Source organism: Sinocyclocheilus grahami, unplaced genomic scaffold (assembly GCF_001515645.1).
Source record: "Sinocyclocheilus grahami isolate Dianchi unplaced genomic scaffold, SAMN03320097.WGS_v1.1 scaffold1194.1, whole genome shotgun sequence".
Classification (NCBI taxonomy): Eukaryota; Metazoa; Chordata; class Actinopteri; order Cypriniformes; family Cyprinidae; genus Sinocyclocheilus; species Sinocyclocheilus grahami.
The window spans coordinates 24145-43828 of record NW_015506373.1 but is presented as its reverse complement, the minus strand read 5'-3'; the positions used below and the strand labels follow the sequence as shown (position 1 = coordinate 43828).

At 36.9% G+C, this 19684-nt stretch overlaps 2 protein-coding genes across 3 annotated transcripts in view; both read left to right on the top strand.

The window, feature by feature from the left end:
• Nucleotides 1-9903, top strand: part of LOC107567881 (phosphatidylinositol 4-phosphate 3-kinase C2 domain-containing subunit alpha-like) — a 34032-nt gene extending 24129 nt beyond the window's left edge. Inside the window, exons 15-32 of the mRNA XM_016253659.1 lie at nt 1322-1510; nt 1757-1850; nt 2623-2727; nt 3127-3219; nt 3908-4012; nt 4415-4507; nt 4888-5017; nt 5811-5947; nt 6050-6219; nt 6302-6458; nt 6692-6801; nt 6895-7061; nt 7605-7752; nt 7833-7950; nt 8521-8602; nt 8714-8823; nt 8913-9038; nt 9118-9903. Coding sequence (XP_016109145.1) covers nt 1322-1510; nt 1757-1850; nt 2623-2727; nt 3127-3219; nt 3908-4012; nt 4415-4507; nt 4888-5017; nt 5811-5947; nt 6050-6219; nt 6302-6458; nt 6692-6801; nt 6895-7061; nt 7605-7752; nt 7833-7950; nt 8521-8602; nt 8714-8823; nt 8913-9038; nt 9118-9300 — 2317 coding nt within the window. The 3' untranslated portion in view covers nt 9301-9903. The remainder of the gene's footprint in view (nt 1-1321; nt 1511-1756; nt 1851-2622; nt 2728-3126; nt 3220-3907; nt 4013-4414; nt 4508-4887; nt 5018-5810; nt 5948-6049; nt 6220-6301; nt 6459-6691; nt 6802-6894; nt 7062-7604; nt 7753-7832; nt 7951-8520; nt 8603-8713; nt 8824-8912; nt 9039-9117) is intronic.
• Nucleotides 9904-13658: 3755 nt separating this feature from the next.
• Nucleotides 13659-19553, top strand: LOC107567888 (protein phosphatase 1 regulatory subunit 15B-like). 2 transcript variants are annotated; one of them, XR_001606681.1, is made up of 3 exons: nt 13659-14790; nt 16016-16379; nt 19543-19553. XR_001606681.1 is itself a non-coding variant. In XM_016253664.1 (2 exons), the coding sequence occupies exons 1-2, from the start codon at nt 13693-13695 to the stop codon at nt 16226-16228; spliced, it is 1311 nt and encodes a 436-aa protein (XP_016109150.1). In that variant the 5' UTR covers nt 13659-13692; the 3' UTR covers nt 16229-16695. The 2 variants fall into 2 exon arrangements, 1 of the variants encoding a protein (XP_016109150.1); XM_016253664.1 differs by lacking the exon at nt 19543-19553 and having other exon boundaries at nt 16016-16695.
• Nucleotides 19554-19684: the final 131 nt, after the last annotated feature.

The window sequence follows — 19684 nt, the reverse complement described above, 5'->3', positions numbered from 1 at the left end:
AAAAAAATTTTTATATAAGTCTCTTATGCTCACCAAGTCTGGGTTTATTTGATACAGTAAAACCAGTCTTTAGTGTCACATGGTCTTTCAGGAATCATTCTGATATGCCAGTCTGGTGCTCAAATAGAAAACACAGATGATGCAATGTCAATGCAAGTTCAAAAGAGCATAATTCATTTAAAATAAAAAGTTCTTTAACAATGTGTTTAAGTCTGAGCCTAGAGAAGGGGATTAACTTCTATTTCTCCAAACAGACTTTATTTGATTCACTTCTGTCGTCTTCTGTATGCACAGGACAGTTTGTGAGTCGCGCTGTTTAAGAGAACCATTTAGTTTTTTTATATGAATTACTTTTTAGAGGTTTTCTTGTAAAGATAGCAAAAGCGATTCACTGCAATAAAAACAGAATAAATCTCTATTGATAAGGAGACATTGCAGCTGAAAAGCAGACAGTTGTCAGGCCTTGTTTAGTATGCTCTGCTGAAAATGCATCTCTCAGATGTGAAACAGAAAGCTTAGTCAGCTTTAAAACAGCCACACAACACTCAGCCTCAGATGGTGGGCAACTTTCCATGCTCAGTTTGTGAGCATGTTTCTGAATGCCCACCAAGTGCCAACAGCTGCCGGGCTCCCAGCTTGACTGCCCATTCGCAGACACATTTAAGAGATGTGACTTGTTTCCTGTGCCTCTTATCTTTGGATCAGAACTAAATCTTACTTTGTTTCATGGATTAACGGGTCTGCTTCTTGGGTTAGTTTGAAGCCCACAGGAAGTACCATAATTTCTAGTATGCAAGTTGAGTTTTTTTTTATCATCTGAAAGATACTGCAACTTTTATTCCAAAGCAACTTGTATGTCAAGCATGCAAAACATGCACAAAGCAGGCACATTTGGAATCGTGCCCACTGAGAGAGGTACTTGAGTCAAGTTTATTTGTGCAGTGCATTTCCCACATGCTGTCTTTCATTTAAACAAATTAGTTTAGGCTTTGCGTTTATAATGAATGTCCAGAATGCATGGCACTATAATTTGTTTTATACTTAGATTTTTCTGTACTCTTTTCCTGTTCTGTTCTGAATACTGTTACATTTTGTGGAATGAAGGGAAGTAAAACTTACATTATTATAGTGTTTGTAAACGTTTTGTTTTATTGACCTGTATTTTACATTATTTCTGAATGTAAAATGTGACTTGTACACTGATGGGACTTGTCTGTGTTTTTTCTTCAATGCAATTTTGACCGAGTCAGACTTATAGTTAGGTACAGGAAAATATGATACTTTGTCTACTTTGACATTACCTAGCAATCTTTTCCACCAGGCTGTCACGAGCAGACAAGCAACTGCTCTGGGACCAGCGGTACTATTGTCGGGACTATCAATACAGCCTGCCAAAAATCTTGGCCAGTGCACCCAGTTGGGACTGGGGCAGTATGGGTGAGATCCACTCACTTCTGCACCACTGGCCCCCTCTGTCGCCTGTTTCAGCCCTGGAGCTCCTTGATTCAAAGTATGTATCTGTTCCGCTCCCTCTCTGTTTTATGGCCCACTTTCTCCTTTCCTTCTCACATTTTACCATATGACCTTTTTAATGTGTCACTTCGGTCATATGATTTTTCTTTATGTATTGCTTTCAAACTTTAGATCATTTTTGACCACTTTATTAGTCTCATGACTTGCTTTATTACTGTTCTGTTATGGAGAGGGAGCTGAGCATGTGGTTAATGTTGTGCTTGGTTGTGTGTGCTATATTCAGGTTCGCTGACACAGAGGTGAGGAAAGTGGCCGTGAGCTGGATCGAGAGCAGTAGTGATGATGAGCTGGCTGACTATCTCCCTCAGCTGGTGTGGGTGCGCTCACACACACACACACACACACACACACGTTTATGCATGTATCTTCTCTTCTTTAAACAGCTTGTCAGTGCTTTCTGTTGCTTTTTTCTTGGTTATACACTGGGAAAAAGGGGTCATATGATGTTGCTAAAAAGAACATTATTTTTTTTTTTTTTCTTTTTTTTGAGAATTTAAATGTTTTGTCACTTTTGATCATTTTATGCATACTTGCTGAGTAAAATTATTAATTTATTTGACAAAATCTTACTGGCCCCAAATTTTGTAATGAAAGTTTTAGTTAACAATAAGAACACTGATACTCACTAGTCTGCTTTTACAGCATCGAAATGTTTATACTAGCGCTCTTGCAAACTATTCGAACTCAAACTTCCCAACTTGTAGATTTTAAATAAACATTGAAAGGTTTATGGAAGCTTACGAGTTTGGTTACACTTTATTTTAAGGTTTAATTCTCACTATTAGCAAACCATTAACTTTGCCTTTTGCCTCAGTAAACTCCTAATTTGCTTTATTAATATTAATAGTTGGTAAGGTAGTTAAGTTTTGGTTATTGATTAGGGATGTAGAATATGATCGTGCAGAATATGTGCTTTATAAGTACTAATAAACAGCCAATATGTTAATAATAGGTATGCTAATAAGCAACTAGTTAATCGTGAGAATTGGTCCCTATACTAAAGTATTACCAGGAGTTTTGGGTTGAAGTCATGAGACTGTGGTTGTAGTTCTTATCAGTCAAATCCAGTTGAATGTTTGTTCTTTGTAGATGGTGCTGCTGGAGGGTCTAGAGAGGGTACAGTCTTTCTTCCAGAAGAACAGCTGTCGACTCCCTATTACTCCCAGTCTGGTGGCAAAAGAACTCAATGTCAAGGTGAGTGCTTAAAGTCAACAAAATTGACCCTATAGAACCTACATTCTCAATCTGATTAATGCATTTTATCAGCAATTCTATAGAGGCTTCAAAAACCACATTGACAAGGAACAATTTGGCTCTTCAGTTCTCATGTCATGCCAGGTTTTGTTCCGTTTGGCTGGGAAGCGTTCACATGTGATTCACTTCCTTATCATCCTTGCTCACTCCCCCCTCCTTCCTGTTTCAGATGTAGAGTTTTGCACACTCAGCACAGTTGTGTCACTTAACTCCATCTCTTCTCCTCCAGTCTGATCTGCCCCCATTTCAAAGACCCTCTTTGTTGCCATGTTGAATAAGAGATTTAACTAAAACCCTGAGGCTGCTTTTGTAACATGGTGCTGCTTTTGTTGAAACTAGGCCTGCTCTTTCTTCAATTCCAACGCTGTACCTCTGAAGATTGCACTGGTTAATGCAGACCCGCTGGGAGACGAGATTAACGTCATGTTTAAGGTGTGTGTACAGTATAGTGACGGGGACTCCATAGACAGAATGTATTCCTGCTGAGGTTTGTTATTGTTTTACATTACCTTAGTTGGACAGTAGTGAGCAGTTGGTTTCTTTATATGTTAATTGCAATAGTAGGATCTTCCATTGAATTCAAACTATAAACATGTATGATTGATGGAAACTAGACTTCACTTAGAAATGTGCCACAGACAAAGAACCAAATTTAAAGTCCCATCTCAGTCATGAACATGCCCTCTAGTGGTCGAATCAGTAGTAGAACAAAAATCTTGTACCTACATGTTTAAGCACAGAGTTCTAGATACTCTTTTTTTTTTTTTTTTTTAGGTATTTCCGAATACTTTATTTTAAGGTTTAATTCTCACTATTAGCAAACCATTAACTTTGCCTTTTGCCTCAGTAAACTCCTAATTTGCTTTATTAATATTAAGTTGGTAAGGTAGTTAAGTTTTGGTTATTGATTAGGGATGTAGAATATGATCGTGCAGAATATGTGCTTTATAAGTACTAATAAACAGCCAATATGTTAATAATAGGTATGCTAATAAGCAACTAGTTAATCGTGAGAATTGGTCCCTATACTAAAGTATTACCACGAGTTTTGGGTTGAAGTCATGAGACTGTGGTTGTAGTTCTTATCAGTCAAATCCAGTTGAATGTTTGTTCTTTGTAGATGGTGCTGCTGGAGGGTCTAGAGAGGGTACAGTCTTTCTTCCAGAAGAACAGCTGTCGACTCCCTATTAGCCCCAGTCTGGTGACAAAAGAACTCAATATCAAGGTGAGTGCTTAAATTCATGACAACAGAATTGACCCTATCAAACCTACATTCTCAATCTGATTAATGCATTTTATCAGCATTTCTATAGAAGCTTCAAAAACCACATAGCCAAGGAACAGATCTCTTCAGTTCTCATGGCATGCCAGGTTTTGTTCCGTTTTGCTGTGGAAGCGTTCACATGTGATTCACTTCCTTATCATCCTTGCTCACTCCCCCCTCCTTCCTGTTTCAGATGTAGAGTTTTGCACACTCAGCACAGTTGTGTCACTTAACTCCATCTCTTCTCCTCCAGTCTGATCTGCCCCCATTTCAAAGACCCTCTTTGTTGCCATGTTGAATAAGAGATTTAACTAAAACCCTGAGGCTGCTTTTGTAACATGGTGCTGCTTTTGTTGAAACTAGGCCTGCTCTTTCTTCAATTCCAACGCTGTACCTCTGAAGATTGCACTGGTTAACGCAGACCCGCTGGGAGACGAGATTAACGTCATGTTTAAGGTGTGTGTACAGTATAGTGAAGGGGACTCCATAGACAGAATGTATTCCTGCTGAGGTTTGTTATTGTTTTACATTACCTTAGTTTGACAGTAGTGAGCAGTTGGTTTCTTTTTATGTTAATTGCAATAGTAGGATCTTCCATTGAATTCAAACTATAAACATGTATGATTGATGGAAACTAGACTTCACTTAGAAATGTGCCACAGACAAAGAACCAAATTTAAAGTCCCATCTCAGTCATGAACATGCCCTCTAGTGGTCGAATCAGTAGTAGAACAAAAATCTTGTACCTACATGTTTAAGCACAGAGTTCTAGATACTCTTGTTTTTTTTTTTTTTAGGTATTTCCGAATAGCTTATCTGTCTTAACTGTAATTCAGGTTGGAGAGGATCTGAGGCAGGACATGTTGGCGCTGCAGATGATTCGGATTATGGATCGGATCTGGCTGCAGGAGGGACTGGACCTGCGCATTGTCAACTTTAAATGCATCTCTACTGGCAAAGATAAAGGTATGTTTTGCTCTGCATTTAAAACCTATTTAACTATTTTCCAACTAGAATAAAATAGTTAAATATGTAATTAAAAAAAAAAAGACTTATGATTTACATTACCGTTCAAAAGTTTGGGGTCTGTAAGATATTTACATTTTTTGATAGGGGTCTCCTATGTTCACCAAAGCTGCATTTATTTGATTAGAAATACAGTAAAACAGTAATATTGTGAAAAATTATTACAATTAGAGTTTTTTTTTCTGTTTTAATATATTTTACAATGTAATTTATTCCTGTGATAGAAAAGCTGAATTTTCAGCATCATTACTCCAGTCTTAAGTGTCACACGATCCTTCAGAAATCATTCAGATATGCTGATTTGTTGCTCAAGAAACATTTCTTATTATTTCTTATTATCAGTGTTGAAACCGTTGTGTTGCTTAATATTTTTTTGTGGATTCTTTAATAAGTTCAAAGGAGCAGCATTTGTTTGAAATCTTTTGTAACCTTATAAATGTTTTAACTGTCACTTAAGATGCATCCTTGTTTTTATTTTTATTTAAATAATAATAATAATAAAACCTGACCACAAACTTTTGAACAGTAGTGAATGAATAGCCTATTCATTGTAGGTACAACAAAAATGGCCTATTTAATTCTACGGATAAGAGAGAATGTTGAAAATTGACGTGGAAAACCTAGATTATGACTTATTTGTGCTGTAAAATTTTGATCTTAAAAATGACTTTGTGACTCTGTGAATGTACAGTAGCATCTGCTTCTATTATAACATTTGTGTTTGGATACACAGGCATGGTAGAGTTGGTTCCGTCTTCTGAAACGCTGAGGAAGATTCAGGTGGAGTACGGAGTGACGGGCTCCTTTAAGGACAAACCTCTTGCCGAGTGGCTCCGCAAGTATAACCCTGCTGAGGATGAATATGAGAAGGTATCTGGATGATTATAAATAGCAGATTTAGTCAAGACCAAGTTCATGTGGTTCATTGGGTTTTGATCTTATTTCAAACTAATCGAACCCGTCTCTTGTCAGGCCTCAGAGAATTTCATCTACACCTGCGCAGGATGCTGCGTGGCCACTTACATCCTAGGCATTTGTGACCGTCACAACGATAACATCATGCTGCGTTCCACTGGCCACATGTTCCACATAGACTTTGGGAAGTTCCTGGGTCACGCACAAATGATTGGGAGTTTTAAAAGGTGAATGATGAGTTGTGCCATGTAAGACTGCCCAGTTTGTGGTTTTGTTTGGTTTTATTACTTGTTTTTTTTCTCTCTGCAGGGACCGAGCGCCGTTTGTCTTAACCTCTGATATGGCTTATGTCATTAATGGAGGCGAGAGACCCACTAGCCGCTTCCAGCTTTTCGTTGACCTTTGCTCCCAAGCCTACAACTTGATACGCAAACACTCCAATCTCTTCCTCAACCTGCTGTCTCTGGTATTATACAGCACCACATTGGAAACAAAACAGTCATTTGTGTGTCATCCATTGAATCTTGTGTCAACAAGAAGGGCTCTGTGTAAATGTTTTTGCGGATATTAGATACATGACATTAATTGCACAACCCTAATGACAGGAAGCTGTTTGCATAATTTTCTTCATTTAGGACTTTTGTTGCTTTACAGTTTACTTGTTTATTGATCAATTCTGTATTTGTGTGTTCAACACAGATGACACAGTCAGGTTTACCTGAGCTGACTGGAGTCCAAGATCTTAAATATGTGTATGATGCTCTTCAACCTCAGACTACAGATGCTGAAGCTACCATTTTCTTCACAAGGTAAATGTATTGTTTGTTTATTTATTTATTTATTTTGCTCTCTAAATAAAATTTTTAATACCTGTCTCTTTTCCTCCACCTTTTTTCTTATAGGTTGATTGAATCCAGTCTGGGCAGTGTGGCCACAAAGTTTAATTTCTTTATCCATAATCTGGCCCAGTTGCGATTCTCTGGGCTTCCCTCCAATGACGAGCCAATCCTCTCCTTCGCTCCCCGGACATACACTATGAAGCAGGATGGCAGGATTCGAGATGCCTCTGGCAGTCCGATAGGTCTAACTCAATCTGACCTAATGACATCATTATCACATGGCACAGCTGATTGGTTCTCTCCTGTATCAGTAGCCAATGAGCTCGCTGCTCAACATTCAAATATATGACTAGTGTTTGTGTAGCAGTTGCAGCTTGCTTCAGAAACCCTCCACCTTCCCCAGCTCCACCTGTATAGATCTGCTACGAGGTGATTCATGTATGCCATATTGGATTATTTCATGTATGTATTTCTTACATGCTCACAGCAGCATGTTGTGGATGTATTGGCAGTAGCAAGTCTCTGTACTTGCTCTGCCGCAGCAGCGTAGCAGATCTATTCCGCCAAGACCAAATCCATTAACATTGTCATGTACATTACCATGCCAATCCCTCCAAGAGTTGGCATGACAGAAATATATTTTGTTGCCTTGTTATGTTGTAATAACAAAAATGATTTAATTTTCATCAAAATTATTACAAAATCAATTATTCTTTTGTAAATATGCTTAGTATCGTCTTTTCAAGAAAATATATTTTCCTAATTTTACCTTTTTTTTTTCTTCCATATCTTTCAGACGTACGTTATACGGATCCTTAGGGAAGGTCAGAATGAGCCGCAGTTTGTCTTCCGCACCTTTGATGAGTTCCAGGAACTGCACAACAAGTTGACCATCCTTTTCCCTCTGTGGAAGTTGCCGGGGTATATGAGTTCACCTCTTGTACCGTGGTTGGTCAAATTCTAAACTTCTATGTTCCTAAGAGTCGTTTTCCTGTTTCTAGATTTCCCAGTAAAATGGTGCTGGGTCGTACACATATCAAGGATGTGGCATCCAAAAGGAAGGTGGAATTGAGCAGCTATGTGCACAATCTGATGAGGAGCTCAACAGAAGTCACCCAGGTGGGTGAATTGAAATTTTACTTACACAGTTGTTGCTTTAATATATTATAAAATAGAATTGTAGTGTTTTTTTGGTTAATCTCTGGGAGTGATGAGGCAACCAATTATGTCACTCAAATGAATATTCATTGGTTTTTAGTAACATGGTCAGAATTTCTTAAATGTTTTTGAAGAGACTTTTATGTTCTACAAGTCATAATAATTCTATTTTAGAATTTTAAAATGTAATTTATTTGATTTAATGAATTTTCAGCAGCCATTACTCCAGTCTTCAGTGTCACATGATCCTTCAGAAATAATTTTCATGTGCTGATTTGGTGCTCAAGAAACATTATTATCAATACTGAAAGACATTAAGATTAAAGTTAAATTTTAATCTCGATTTCTTATAAGATTCTTTGATGAATAGAAAGTTCTAAAGAACAGCATTAAATTGAAACTTTACTGTCACTTTTGATCAATTGCATTCTTGCTTAATAAAAGTAATAATTTCTTTCAGAAAAAAATCTTACTGAACCTAAACTTTAGAACAGTAGTGTAACTGTGTAGTAAATGATTTTTTTTTTTTAGTGTGATCTTATCTACACTTTCTTCCACCCTATTGCGAGAGATGACAAGACCGAGGGGGTTGAAGGACTCTCTAAAACTCCAGGTATGTGTGTCATATTTTGAATCTCATCTTTTTTTAATGTATTTTAAAGATTAGAGTTGAACGCACCACATTATCATGATTGTTTTCATATGTTTGATGACTGTTTGGCAGATATGCCTCCAGTGAGTCCCACCACCGGCCGCGTGGAGGGTGAGGTGAAGCTGTCAGTGTCCTACCGAAACAGCACACTCTTCATCATGGTCATGCACATTAAAGACCTGGTAAGAAATATCAAAAGCACCTGTCTTTAAACTGATGCCAGTTCCTGTTTATTCCAAAATCTCATTCGTTTTTTTTCTCCCAAACACAGATATCAAATGACGGTGCAGACCCAAACCCTTATGTGAAAACATACCTTCTCCCAGACCCCCACAAAACATCCAAACGCAAAACAAAGATTGCCAGGAAAACTAGGAACCCGACATTTAATGAAATGGTAAGTAAAACCTGCCTATTTAACCATGCATGCTTTATTCTAAAGTTAATTAACAACTTCCTTCTCTCTTTGCTCGTAGCTGGTGTACAGCGGCTACAGTAAGGAAACCCTGAAACAAAGGGAGCTTCAACTGAGCGTGCTCAGTGCGGAGTCTCTGCGAGAGAACTGCTATTTGGGTGGCATCACCCTCAGCCTTAAAGACTTTGACCTGAGCAGAGAGACCGTCAAGTGGTACAAGCTCACAACGGTGCCCTACTTTTAGATCCAACGATTCCTCCCCACCAGTCTTCCACAAAAGGTGATGTGTCTGCATCAAGTGCCCTTACAGGACCACTTCACATTCCCCAGCATCCCTCTCTCGCTCGCTCTCTCTCTATGACACTAATCAAGGTTGAGTCTTTGTCGAAAGAATCAAACCACCTAAATTGATGTGTGAATTCAACATTTGTGTTCTGTACATTTGGAACTTAAGAGGACCAAACGGCTTACTTAAAGAAGAGTTTATATTATTATACATATAGAGAGAGATTGACACCTGTATTTTTAAAACTGCTAATTTTTACACTTTTGTTTTCTACATATGCAATTAAGACACATTAAAAGTCTGTATGGTTTTGAGCTATCAAAACAAGCACAGTAGAGTTCACTGTGCTCTTGATAATGTGCCAAGTGAACTGAACAAACTCATGACCACGTCCCTTTAGGGAACAATAACAGGGTGCCTTCACACGCTCTCCTTTCATTTTCGCTCTTCTCAGTACATTTGTGGTTTAACAAAGGCCCTGTTTTGTAAGATAATGTAGTATGTACTTCCCATGGTGTGAACAGAGTTGGTCGAGCTGTTTTTTTAATCCACCAGTGAATTTGTGTAATAACCCCTCTTTAAAAAGGGAACAGCACCTGTGGCTAAAAGCTACTGCCAGAGCTCAGCTGAATCGTAATCTGTGAGTTTACCAGGAAGCATTTTTAAAAAGATGTATAAGATTGTCATCACTCACTCTGCAAATAGTGATCTGATTCGCTGTTTTATGGCTGTTAAAAATACATTTTGAATGGATATTAACATGGCCAGTTATTTATTGGTTATCTTAACCTGACCGAATCAATGTTTGCTGTAATTCTTACTCTCTCTTAAGGAAAATTAAATGTTTTTGAACACCTCTCTGTATAATTTTTGTTCTGAGATAAAAAATGTACTTGAACCAGTAGGGGGCAGGCAAGAAACATACAGCTGTTTTTTCCTTTTGCACTTTAATATTTTCAGATTTGGTTGAAACTGTTTTCATTTTGTTATACAGTGAGTTACTTATATTATTTTATTATTATATATTATAATAAGGTTTAATATTCTTGTTGTCATTGATGAAGACAAGTTAATTTCATGCCCTGTGATTTCCGGTATTATTTTATCTATTGTTATTTTATTTATCATCTATATACTATTATAGTAATTATTGATATTTTGAACTAGCTTTGAATTTTTTATTCTCTTTTTTTTATTATAGTAATTTTACGTTCTTTTTATTTTTATTTTGCTTTTGTTTATTATATTCAACCTTTTTTAAATTGTTTTAGTAATTTGTGTACTTCAGCTTAAAATTATTTTTAGTTAACTAAGTTTTTCTTATGACACTTTTATTTTATTTCTGCTTGATTTCAATTAAAGATTAAAATGATTATAGTTCTAGATAACAATAACAACACTGGTGATTTGTGGCTAAAGGATAGTTTACCCCAAAAAAGAAAATTGTCTTCATTTAGGCATGTTGAGCAACTATGGTGAATTGTACTCATGTTGAATTACCCGTGTCGTGTTGTTCTAAACCTCTTTGACTAAATGATAGAAGAAGTAAAAGGTAACCAAATCTGTTTAGTTCCCAAAATTCTTTTAAATATCTTTTTTTGTGTTCCACAGAAGAAAATAAAGTCAAAAAGTTTCAAATGATATGGTGGACTACACCTTTAAAGCTCTGACCCTCACACACTAATGATTTCTGCTGAGGTGTTGGTGTGATCCTTAGGGACTCTTGTGGTGTGGCCCAGGTGCGCTTTGTCATTGGCAGTAAAATTCTAAAGGTCTAAAAGGCCTGACCTCAGGTCTGCCAGCGTTTCTGTACCACCTCGTTAAAACAGGCTGTTGCTGTGAGAAAGCATCTGGAGAAAAAGAGACAAGCAGTCAGGCCAGTGCACACATTTGCTTTGTCACTGGGGTGAGAGCTTACTGATAAGGAAGTATGCATGATTTGACACGATTTTGACATGATTTTTTGCTCCTTGACAGTCACACAGGGCTGCTGTAGATGTACATTTTGTATTTTGAGGATGGAAAAACAATGCGAAAGGATAGAGATGATTCCAATCGTCATGAATTCATCATGAATTCATGAATTCCAACTGCTTCCATTCAAATAATACATTGGTAGATTAAAATCGCATTTAGGCATTTGAGGTTTACTCCATGTATTTGACTTGCGACCTGTAAAGTAATTGTCAAGTAGGCTACATAGGCTACAGTTAGCGGCTTTGTCTGTCACAAATATTTGTACCACAGTAATGCACAGGAAAATGAATGAAAACACTAACTTAAGTTTAAATTTAAAATGTTATGCCTAATATTAAATTAGGCATATTTGTAATCTGGGCAGCAGTTTTTATTTAAGTGTATTAGGTTGCACTTTCTTATTGAGGCCTGTTACTTACTAATAAATCTGTTACGGATTAAATTAATATAATATATGACCTTCTGACATATACTTTATATCTCGTAATTTTCTACAGTGTTTTTTCTAGTAGTAGAGCAATGTTCAAAATAGCGTGGTTTGAAATTTGCCTCGGCAATAATTAGTGAGGCCTTATCTGAAAAAATCTTATGTTTTATGCACAATTCAAAATGCCTTAAAGGGACTTTGATTCAGTCTGGTTATATTTTTAACGTTATATGTTTTTCCCTTCATTCAATCTTTATTTTATCATTAAAATAAATAAATTAATAATTATGGGTCTGAAATATATTTCCACGATTACATAGTATGCTTACTGTAACTGCGTGATGTAATAGTAGTAATATGTAAACCTGTTGCTTCATGCTTTTTTTAAATAATTCAATGCCACAAGAACATGAGGTATTACATATTCATATTATCAAATTAACATTATTAGCTGCCAGAGAAAAAAAATAGGAAAATTACATAAAGTTTTCAATGCTTTTTTGTTTTTGTTTGTTCTAAGAGATTTGCATATAATTTAAAGTCATTTATAAAATGTGCAAAATGTGGTTTACATTGAGCCCACTTCTTCTTATGTATATGGAACTTTCCTAACAAAATAAACAAGTGGATAATATGTTGTTCTTTATAATTCACATTTTATGTATAAAAATAGTACATCAAATATACACAGGAAAATTACATAAAGTTTTCAATGCTTTTTTGTTTTTGTTTGTTCTAAGAGATTTGCATATAATTTAAAGTCATTTATAAAATGTGCAAAATGTGGTTTACATTGAGCCCACTTCTTCTTATGTATATGGAACTTTCCTAACAAAATAAACAAGTGGATAATATGTTGTTCTTTATAATTCACATTTTCATTTTATGTATAAAAATAGTACATCAAATATACATATTTTTTTCTGTTAATATAGAATTCCAAATCCTTCCAAAATAATCTTGAGTAAATACAATGGAGAAAAAAAAGCTGCAAAATAGTTTCTTTTTCTTGACCACAAAAATCACAGGTATACGAAATATTTAAAGGGGTCATATGATGCTTTTTTTAAAGATCATTATTTTGTGTATTTGGTGTAACAGAATATGTTGACATGCTTTAATGTTCAAAAAACACATTATTTTTCAAATACTGTACATTATTGTAGGTCCTCTATGCCCCGCCTCTCTCAAACGCTTAGTTTTCTACAAAGTCCCTCCTTCCGACAAGCACAGTCTGCTCTGATTGGCCAGCTGACCCAGTGCATTGTGATTGGCCGAACACCGCAAGCACTCGTCGGAAATGTAACGCCCCTTACCATAATCGCGAGCTTCATCTTTCAAAATAAATGTAAAGACAGAGCCCGAAAGGGGAACAGAGTCGCGTGACAGACACAGTGATGAAGCTGGTATGTGTTTGTGATGTGACCCCCTCGCTCTCTCTCTCCCTCTCTCTCTCTCTCTCTCGCGCTCTAACATTAATAGTGATGCAATACTGCATTTTAAACCAAATAACTCCGGGTTGCAGTGTTTTTGTTTATTATAATATAATTGAGTATTTATTCAATTTTACCTGGTTAATTTATTTATATTATGTTTATACTATCATTTTTATCATTAATATTTAATTTTATTATTCATTAAACTATTATTATTAGTAGTATTATACACTCATACATATTATTATTATTATTATTTACTTACTTTATGAGAAGGGACAAAAACTTTCCATTAAATATTATGGATAATATGGATTGTATTTTTCTATCAGTATTTTAACATTTTATTATTGATTAAAAACACATATCATTCATCTATCTATCCATCTATCCATCCATGCATCCTTCCATCCATCCAATTATACAGTTCTATTATTAATTATGAGAAAGGCCTCTATTTATGGCCTAAGGTAATTTTAGTAACTCTTTGTTTGGTCCCCAGTTTTCCAGATGTTCAGGTTTGAAGTCCATCTGAGAATTACAGACGAGACAGGGCAACACATTCAGCACATGACAAGTGGGTCAGGAGACCCTTCTGATGGTTTCCTGCTCTCATCCTTGTTTGAAAACAACAAAAACATGGTGGTCGGGGGTTCCAGTCCACTTTCAAAATTCGGCAGGGACCCATTTGACGTGAGCTCTCACTCCAGAGCTGTCCTGTCCAGTCTGGTCAGCGATGAACTCTGTTGCTCCTTGGTGGACGACCTTGTGTCCCACGCAACAGAGTGTCTCAATGACACTGAAGACCACTATATTGGAGATCACTCCATGTGGAAACATGGATACGACTGGACCTTATTAGGAGGATCAGAGAGGAAATGCGGAGAGAACACCTGCACGTTTACTGCACATGTGTCTGGGTTTTCTGCAAAGGAGTTTGTAAAGCATCAGAAGCCCATCGGTGATCCTGATTCATGTAGTTCATCTACAGAGGAGGCTCAAGCTCCATGTCAAGTGCAGTCAGTCGGTCAATCCTCAGACAGCGAGTTCAGCTGGGGAAGCACAGACAGCTCTTGTTTTGAAGGAGAACGAGAGGAGAATGACAAACTCTGGGACCTTCTGACCAGCTCGACTGATCCATATCACCCTCTACACTTCACGGCATGTTTGTCCAGTGTGGTTCCTGAAAAAAGCAAAACGCAGGTGGTTTTGAAGGCTGAAAGTCCCACTGTATCACAATCCACTGCATCTACAGGCTCTGATTCTTCCAAACCAGGTTCTGAAGATGAAGAAGAAGAGGCCTTATGGAGATCCCTCTCTCAGAATCATGACCCATATCACCCACTGAATTTCAGAGCCCCTCTTCAAAGCTCACCAGCTACATCAGTACATTCAAAACACGATTCGCCCAGTGACAACACACAAAATAAAACCAATAGACTCTTAAAATCTTCAAGACGCTCAAAGCCACAGTTGCCATCAAGTAAAGTTGCTCGCCATTGCTGCCACAAATTACCAGTTGAGACATTATCAGTGGTGCCATGGAGAAGACATGTTGGTCTGACTGCTCTTCAGGGCAACCAAAGGAAATGTCCCAATTTTAAGAAGGTAATTATCGGTCTTAAAGAAATATTTCACCAAAAAAATGAAAATTGTCATCATTTAATTACAATTACAATTTTAATTAAATTACCCTCATGTCGCTCTTTTTTTATGTTGAACAAAAAAAAAATATTTTGAAGAACCAAACAGGCCCCCATTGACTGCCATAGTAGGGGAGGAATTACTATGGAAGTCAATTGGGACCATCAACTATTTGATTACCAGCATTCTACACAATAGGGCTGAACGATTATGAAAAAAATCATAATTGTTGAAAAATATTTTGAAGAACCAAACAGGCCCCCATTGACTGCCATAGGAGGGGAGGAATTACGATGGAAGTCAATTGGGACCATCAACTATTTGATTACCAGCATTCTACACAATAGGGCTGAACGATTATGAAAAAAATCATAATTGTTGATTTACGATTATTAATTACGATTATCACAATTTACATTGAATGATGTTTATACCATTGTTTGATGCAACTGCAAGCCGTATTTTTATATGAAAATAAACAAGCTGAAAACACTCTAACTGAAAAACTTTTAGTGCTTTTCTATAGTATTAAGCCTCAAATGTCAACTATACATCGGATTGGGTTCTTCTTTAAATTATAAAAAAAATATAAATGGTATTTATAGTGTTATACTAAAATTAAAACAATGGAAAAACCCTTAAGATAACATGTAGAAAGAAACAAAAAAGCATCTTAATCACACAGAATAACTTAAGTGGACTTTGAATGATTAATTGCCGCTTTGAACGATTACGTAATTGTGGCATCCATAATTGTAATCGCGATTAGAAATGCGATTAATTGTGCAGCCCTACTACACAGTATCTTCTTTTATGTTCAACATAAGAAAGAAACTCCATACAGGTTTGGAACGACACGAGGGTGAGTAAATGATGACAAAAATTTTCATTTTTGTGAGAACAATCTCTTTAAGGTGTGGTCACTGTTGTTTAGCGAATTTTCGTGATTGGGAATTTAAATTTCTCCACACAGATTTCGCAAACTTGCCAAGCTGACCAGCAGAAAGCTGCTTGGTTTAAAAGTGATTTTTGTGTGAGCTGTGCTTCATACATCACACCACTATTGACACTATTGACCATTTTGCCTGCAAAAGTTTGCCAAAAATGAGCTAATCTGACCGCACCTTTATGGCGCTTATGTCAGCTGTCAATCATTGCTTGCTAACGGCATGTTGCTAATGTTTTCCAGGTGAAATTTTCTCCTATCGTACAAGTCCACAAGATGCAAGCTTGGTCCTTTGCTTTTCAAGCATCTCGTAAGGGACCGTGGGAGGTGTTTGCAAGGGACAGAGACCGTTTCCGAAAGAGAATCAGTGAAACTGAGAAGGCCATTGGCTACTGTTTTAGTTTGTCACACAGGGAAAAGCTGTGGGCCTATAAGGACAGAGTACAGAAGAAGTAACCAGCCCTTGATTGGCAAAAATCGGTTTCTGATTGTAATTATTGATCGTATAGTTCCCTGGCCAGCCTTTAGACTGCTATATTGACTTAAATTGACATTTATACCTCACTGCTGTGTCCCAACACACATTGTACCTTGACTGCTACTGAATGTTACTACTGCTGTTGCTACTGATTTGTTTTTTGTTTTTTTGCTATGCCTTACAGACTCTTCAGTGTGACTGATCACACACATTATTATTTAAAACAAATGTTTGATATGTTGGAGTTCTAGACTAGTGTTATTTTATTTAAAGAGATAGTTCACCTAAAAATGAATATTCTGCCAACATTTACCCTCATGCCATTGCCAATTCCAAAACTTTATTATCTTTTCATGTGAAACACAAAATAAGACTTTTTGAAAAATGGCATGGTGTTTTTTCTTATATAATGAAAGTCAGAGGGTCCAGTGTTGTTTTGGAACCCACTGACTTTTATTGTATGGACAAAATAGTTCAGTAAAAATTAATTTTAAAAGTTCAGTAATAATTCTTCAAAACAAAAAAGAGTTCAGTAATAATTCTTCAAAATATCTCCTCTTGTATTTAACAAAAGAAAGAAAGTCACAGGTTTGAAATGACGTGAGAATGAGTAAAATATAACCATTTTCATTTTTGGGTAAATTATACCTTGTTTATTCCAATGGTTTTAAATGGTGTGAAAATAGGCTGCTTTTTTATTATTCATTATGTTGACAAAATGCAAAAAAAAAAAAAAGATATAACAAGATCAAGTTACAATGCACCTCAATGTTTACATTTTTCTATATATAGATATATATATTTGTTCAAATACTCTACTGTTAAAAAGTTTGCACTCGGTAAGATTTTTTCATAATATTATACTTTTAAATACTTTTATTCAGCAAGGACACATTCAAAGGCATCACAGTTTCTTCAAAATTATTAAGAAGCACAATTTTCAACAATGATAATATTAAGAAATGTTTCTGGAGTATATAATATTTCACAATATTATTGTTTAACTGAATTTTGACCAAATAAAGGCAGCCTATTGAGCATAAGAAACTTCTTTTAAAAACATTTAAAAATCTTACAGACCCCAAACTTTTGAGCAGTGGTGAATATGTAAATTACATCCTAAACCATATGTCCTACAAAAACTGTTATATGATGTAAACTGTTATATGATGTAAATGAATATAAATGCTGTTATAAGATGTTTGTTACATTTGACTTCACGGATCATTGCCGTTTTTACCTGAGAATAAATTAAATGACAGCAAGTTTTTTTTTTGTGCTTTTTTTCCCCTGTTTTATACACTATTACTCTTCAAATGTTCTATCACATCCTGCATTTGTTGAATGTACAGTTGTTTCCTTGCACACTGTGTACTGGCTCATTTGTTATGGTTCATCTTACTAGTTCACTGTGTCTCAGACTCTGACTGTAGAGGTGCAGAACTCCTGCGAGACCGTCATGTGCAGCCCCTGTAAGAGAGGGTTAAAAACAAAGCGTGATGAAACACTCTCTCATGAGGAGAAATCAATTAGCATCTCCCCTCGACACATCAGCTGCAACACGAGCTTGCATGGTGCAAAGACAAGCAATCGTTTACGCAATCTTTCATGCCGTGACAACAGACTGCGGGGTCTAATTTAATGATGCTTTGTCCTTGAGTTAATTAGATTGCATTTCAGACACATTTATTGATAACACAAAGGTGGACACATGCTATTATGAAAGTGTTTAACACTATATTAGCAATAGCTGACTGGTTGTACTTTATTTTGCTTGTTGAAACAGTGCTGGTTTGAAAGCAACAGATCTGAGAGCAGTTTGAGGAAGGGTTGGTAGCTGGAAGCATGATGGTAGTTGTATGTTGCGCTGCTATGGTGTCTTCCTCTTCTAAGGTGCCTTTACCCAGGTGACCTTGGTCTCTAGGCAACCAAGCACAGCACTATTTGGCAATGAGAGGATTGCATATGATTGCAGCAGGGGCTGGTGTGTTGTGGGAGGGCAGCCAGCATGGCCCCAGCCTCTATTACTCATCCTGGAGAGTCCAAAGCTTGAGAAGGGGGATCTCTGGAGTCACAATTACAAAGAACTGACTGCCTGATGCAATAGACCAGTCAGCAGCCACAGTGTGTGAGACAAAAAAAAAAGAAAGTAGTCAGACACATCTCATGTTGCAGAGACAAATTTGTGCTGGATTGGTTATTACAGTCATTTTTAAATCGTTCTGAATGTCAAGTGCACGGTCTGTGCACATGCAGTGGTTAAAAACATGAATCATCAAAAATGGTGATGTTTCCCTTTCTGATATGTAAAAATATTTGAATATTCAAATTAGATGCAGCAGCTTCACAGTGTCATTTTTGTAAACACCGTAGTTAGTTGAAGCACCTTTACAGCCTCAAGTCTTTTGGGATATGATGCAACAAGCTTTGCACATGTACATTTGGCAATTATCTGCCATTCTTCTCCTCACCTCTTCACCTCTCAAACTCTGTCAGCTTGGATGGGGGCAGACGGACATTTTCAGGTTTCTCCAGAAATATTTGATGGGTTTAAGCCTATAGGCTGTGGTTGGACCACTCAAGGACATTCACAGAGTTGTCCATAAGCCACTCTTGCTGTGTGCTGAGGGTCATTGTCCTGTTGGAAGGTGAACCTTCTGCTCAGTCTGAGGTTCTGAATGCTCTGGACTGGGTTTTCATTAAGGCTATCTCAATATTTTGGTGCGTTGAGCTTTCCTTCTCTTACGAGTCCCTCAGTCCCTGCCGCTGAAAAACAGCCCGACAGCATGAGGCTGCTACCAGCACACTTTCCTTTTGGGATGGTACTCTAGAGGTGATGAGCAGTGCCTGGTTTCCTTCAAACACGATTCTTGAATTGTTCAAACACGATTCTTGAATTGAGGTCCATCAGACCAGACAATCTTGTTATCTGCGAGTCTTTTAGTTGCTTTGTTGCAAAAAACCGGGGCCCTTCTCCATTAATTGCTCAGTTTGGCTAGGAGGCCAGCTCTAGGAAGAGTACTAGTTGTTCCAAACGTGTTCCATTATGAATAATTGAGGCTAAATATTTCAGTGAACCTTCAGTTCAGCAGAATTTGTTTCTGAAATCTTCCCCAGATCTGTGGCTTGACACAATCCTGTTTCTGAGCTCTACAGGCAGTTATTTTGACCTCAGGGCTTGGAGTTTGCTCTGATATGAATTTTCAGCTGTTAGACCTTTTATTGAGAGGTGTGTGTCTTTCTAAATCATACCCATTCTATTGAATTTGCCACAGGTTAATGCCACTCGAAGAGTAGTAACATCTACAAGTGATATATGAATGCTCCTGAGCAAAATTTCAAGTGTCCCAGAAAAGGGTTTTAATAGGGTTTGAATCTTAATTTTGTGACATTATTACGAGAAACTAAGTCATTATTACGAGAAAGTGTCTCAT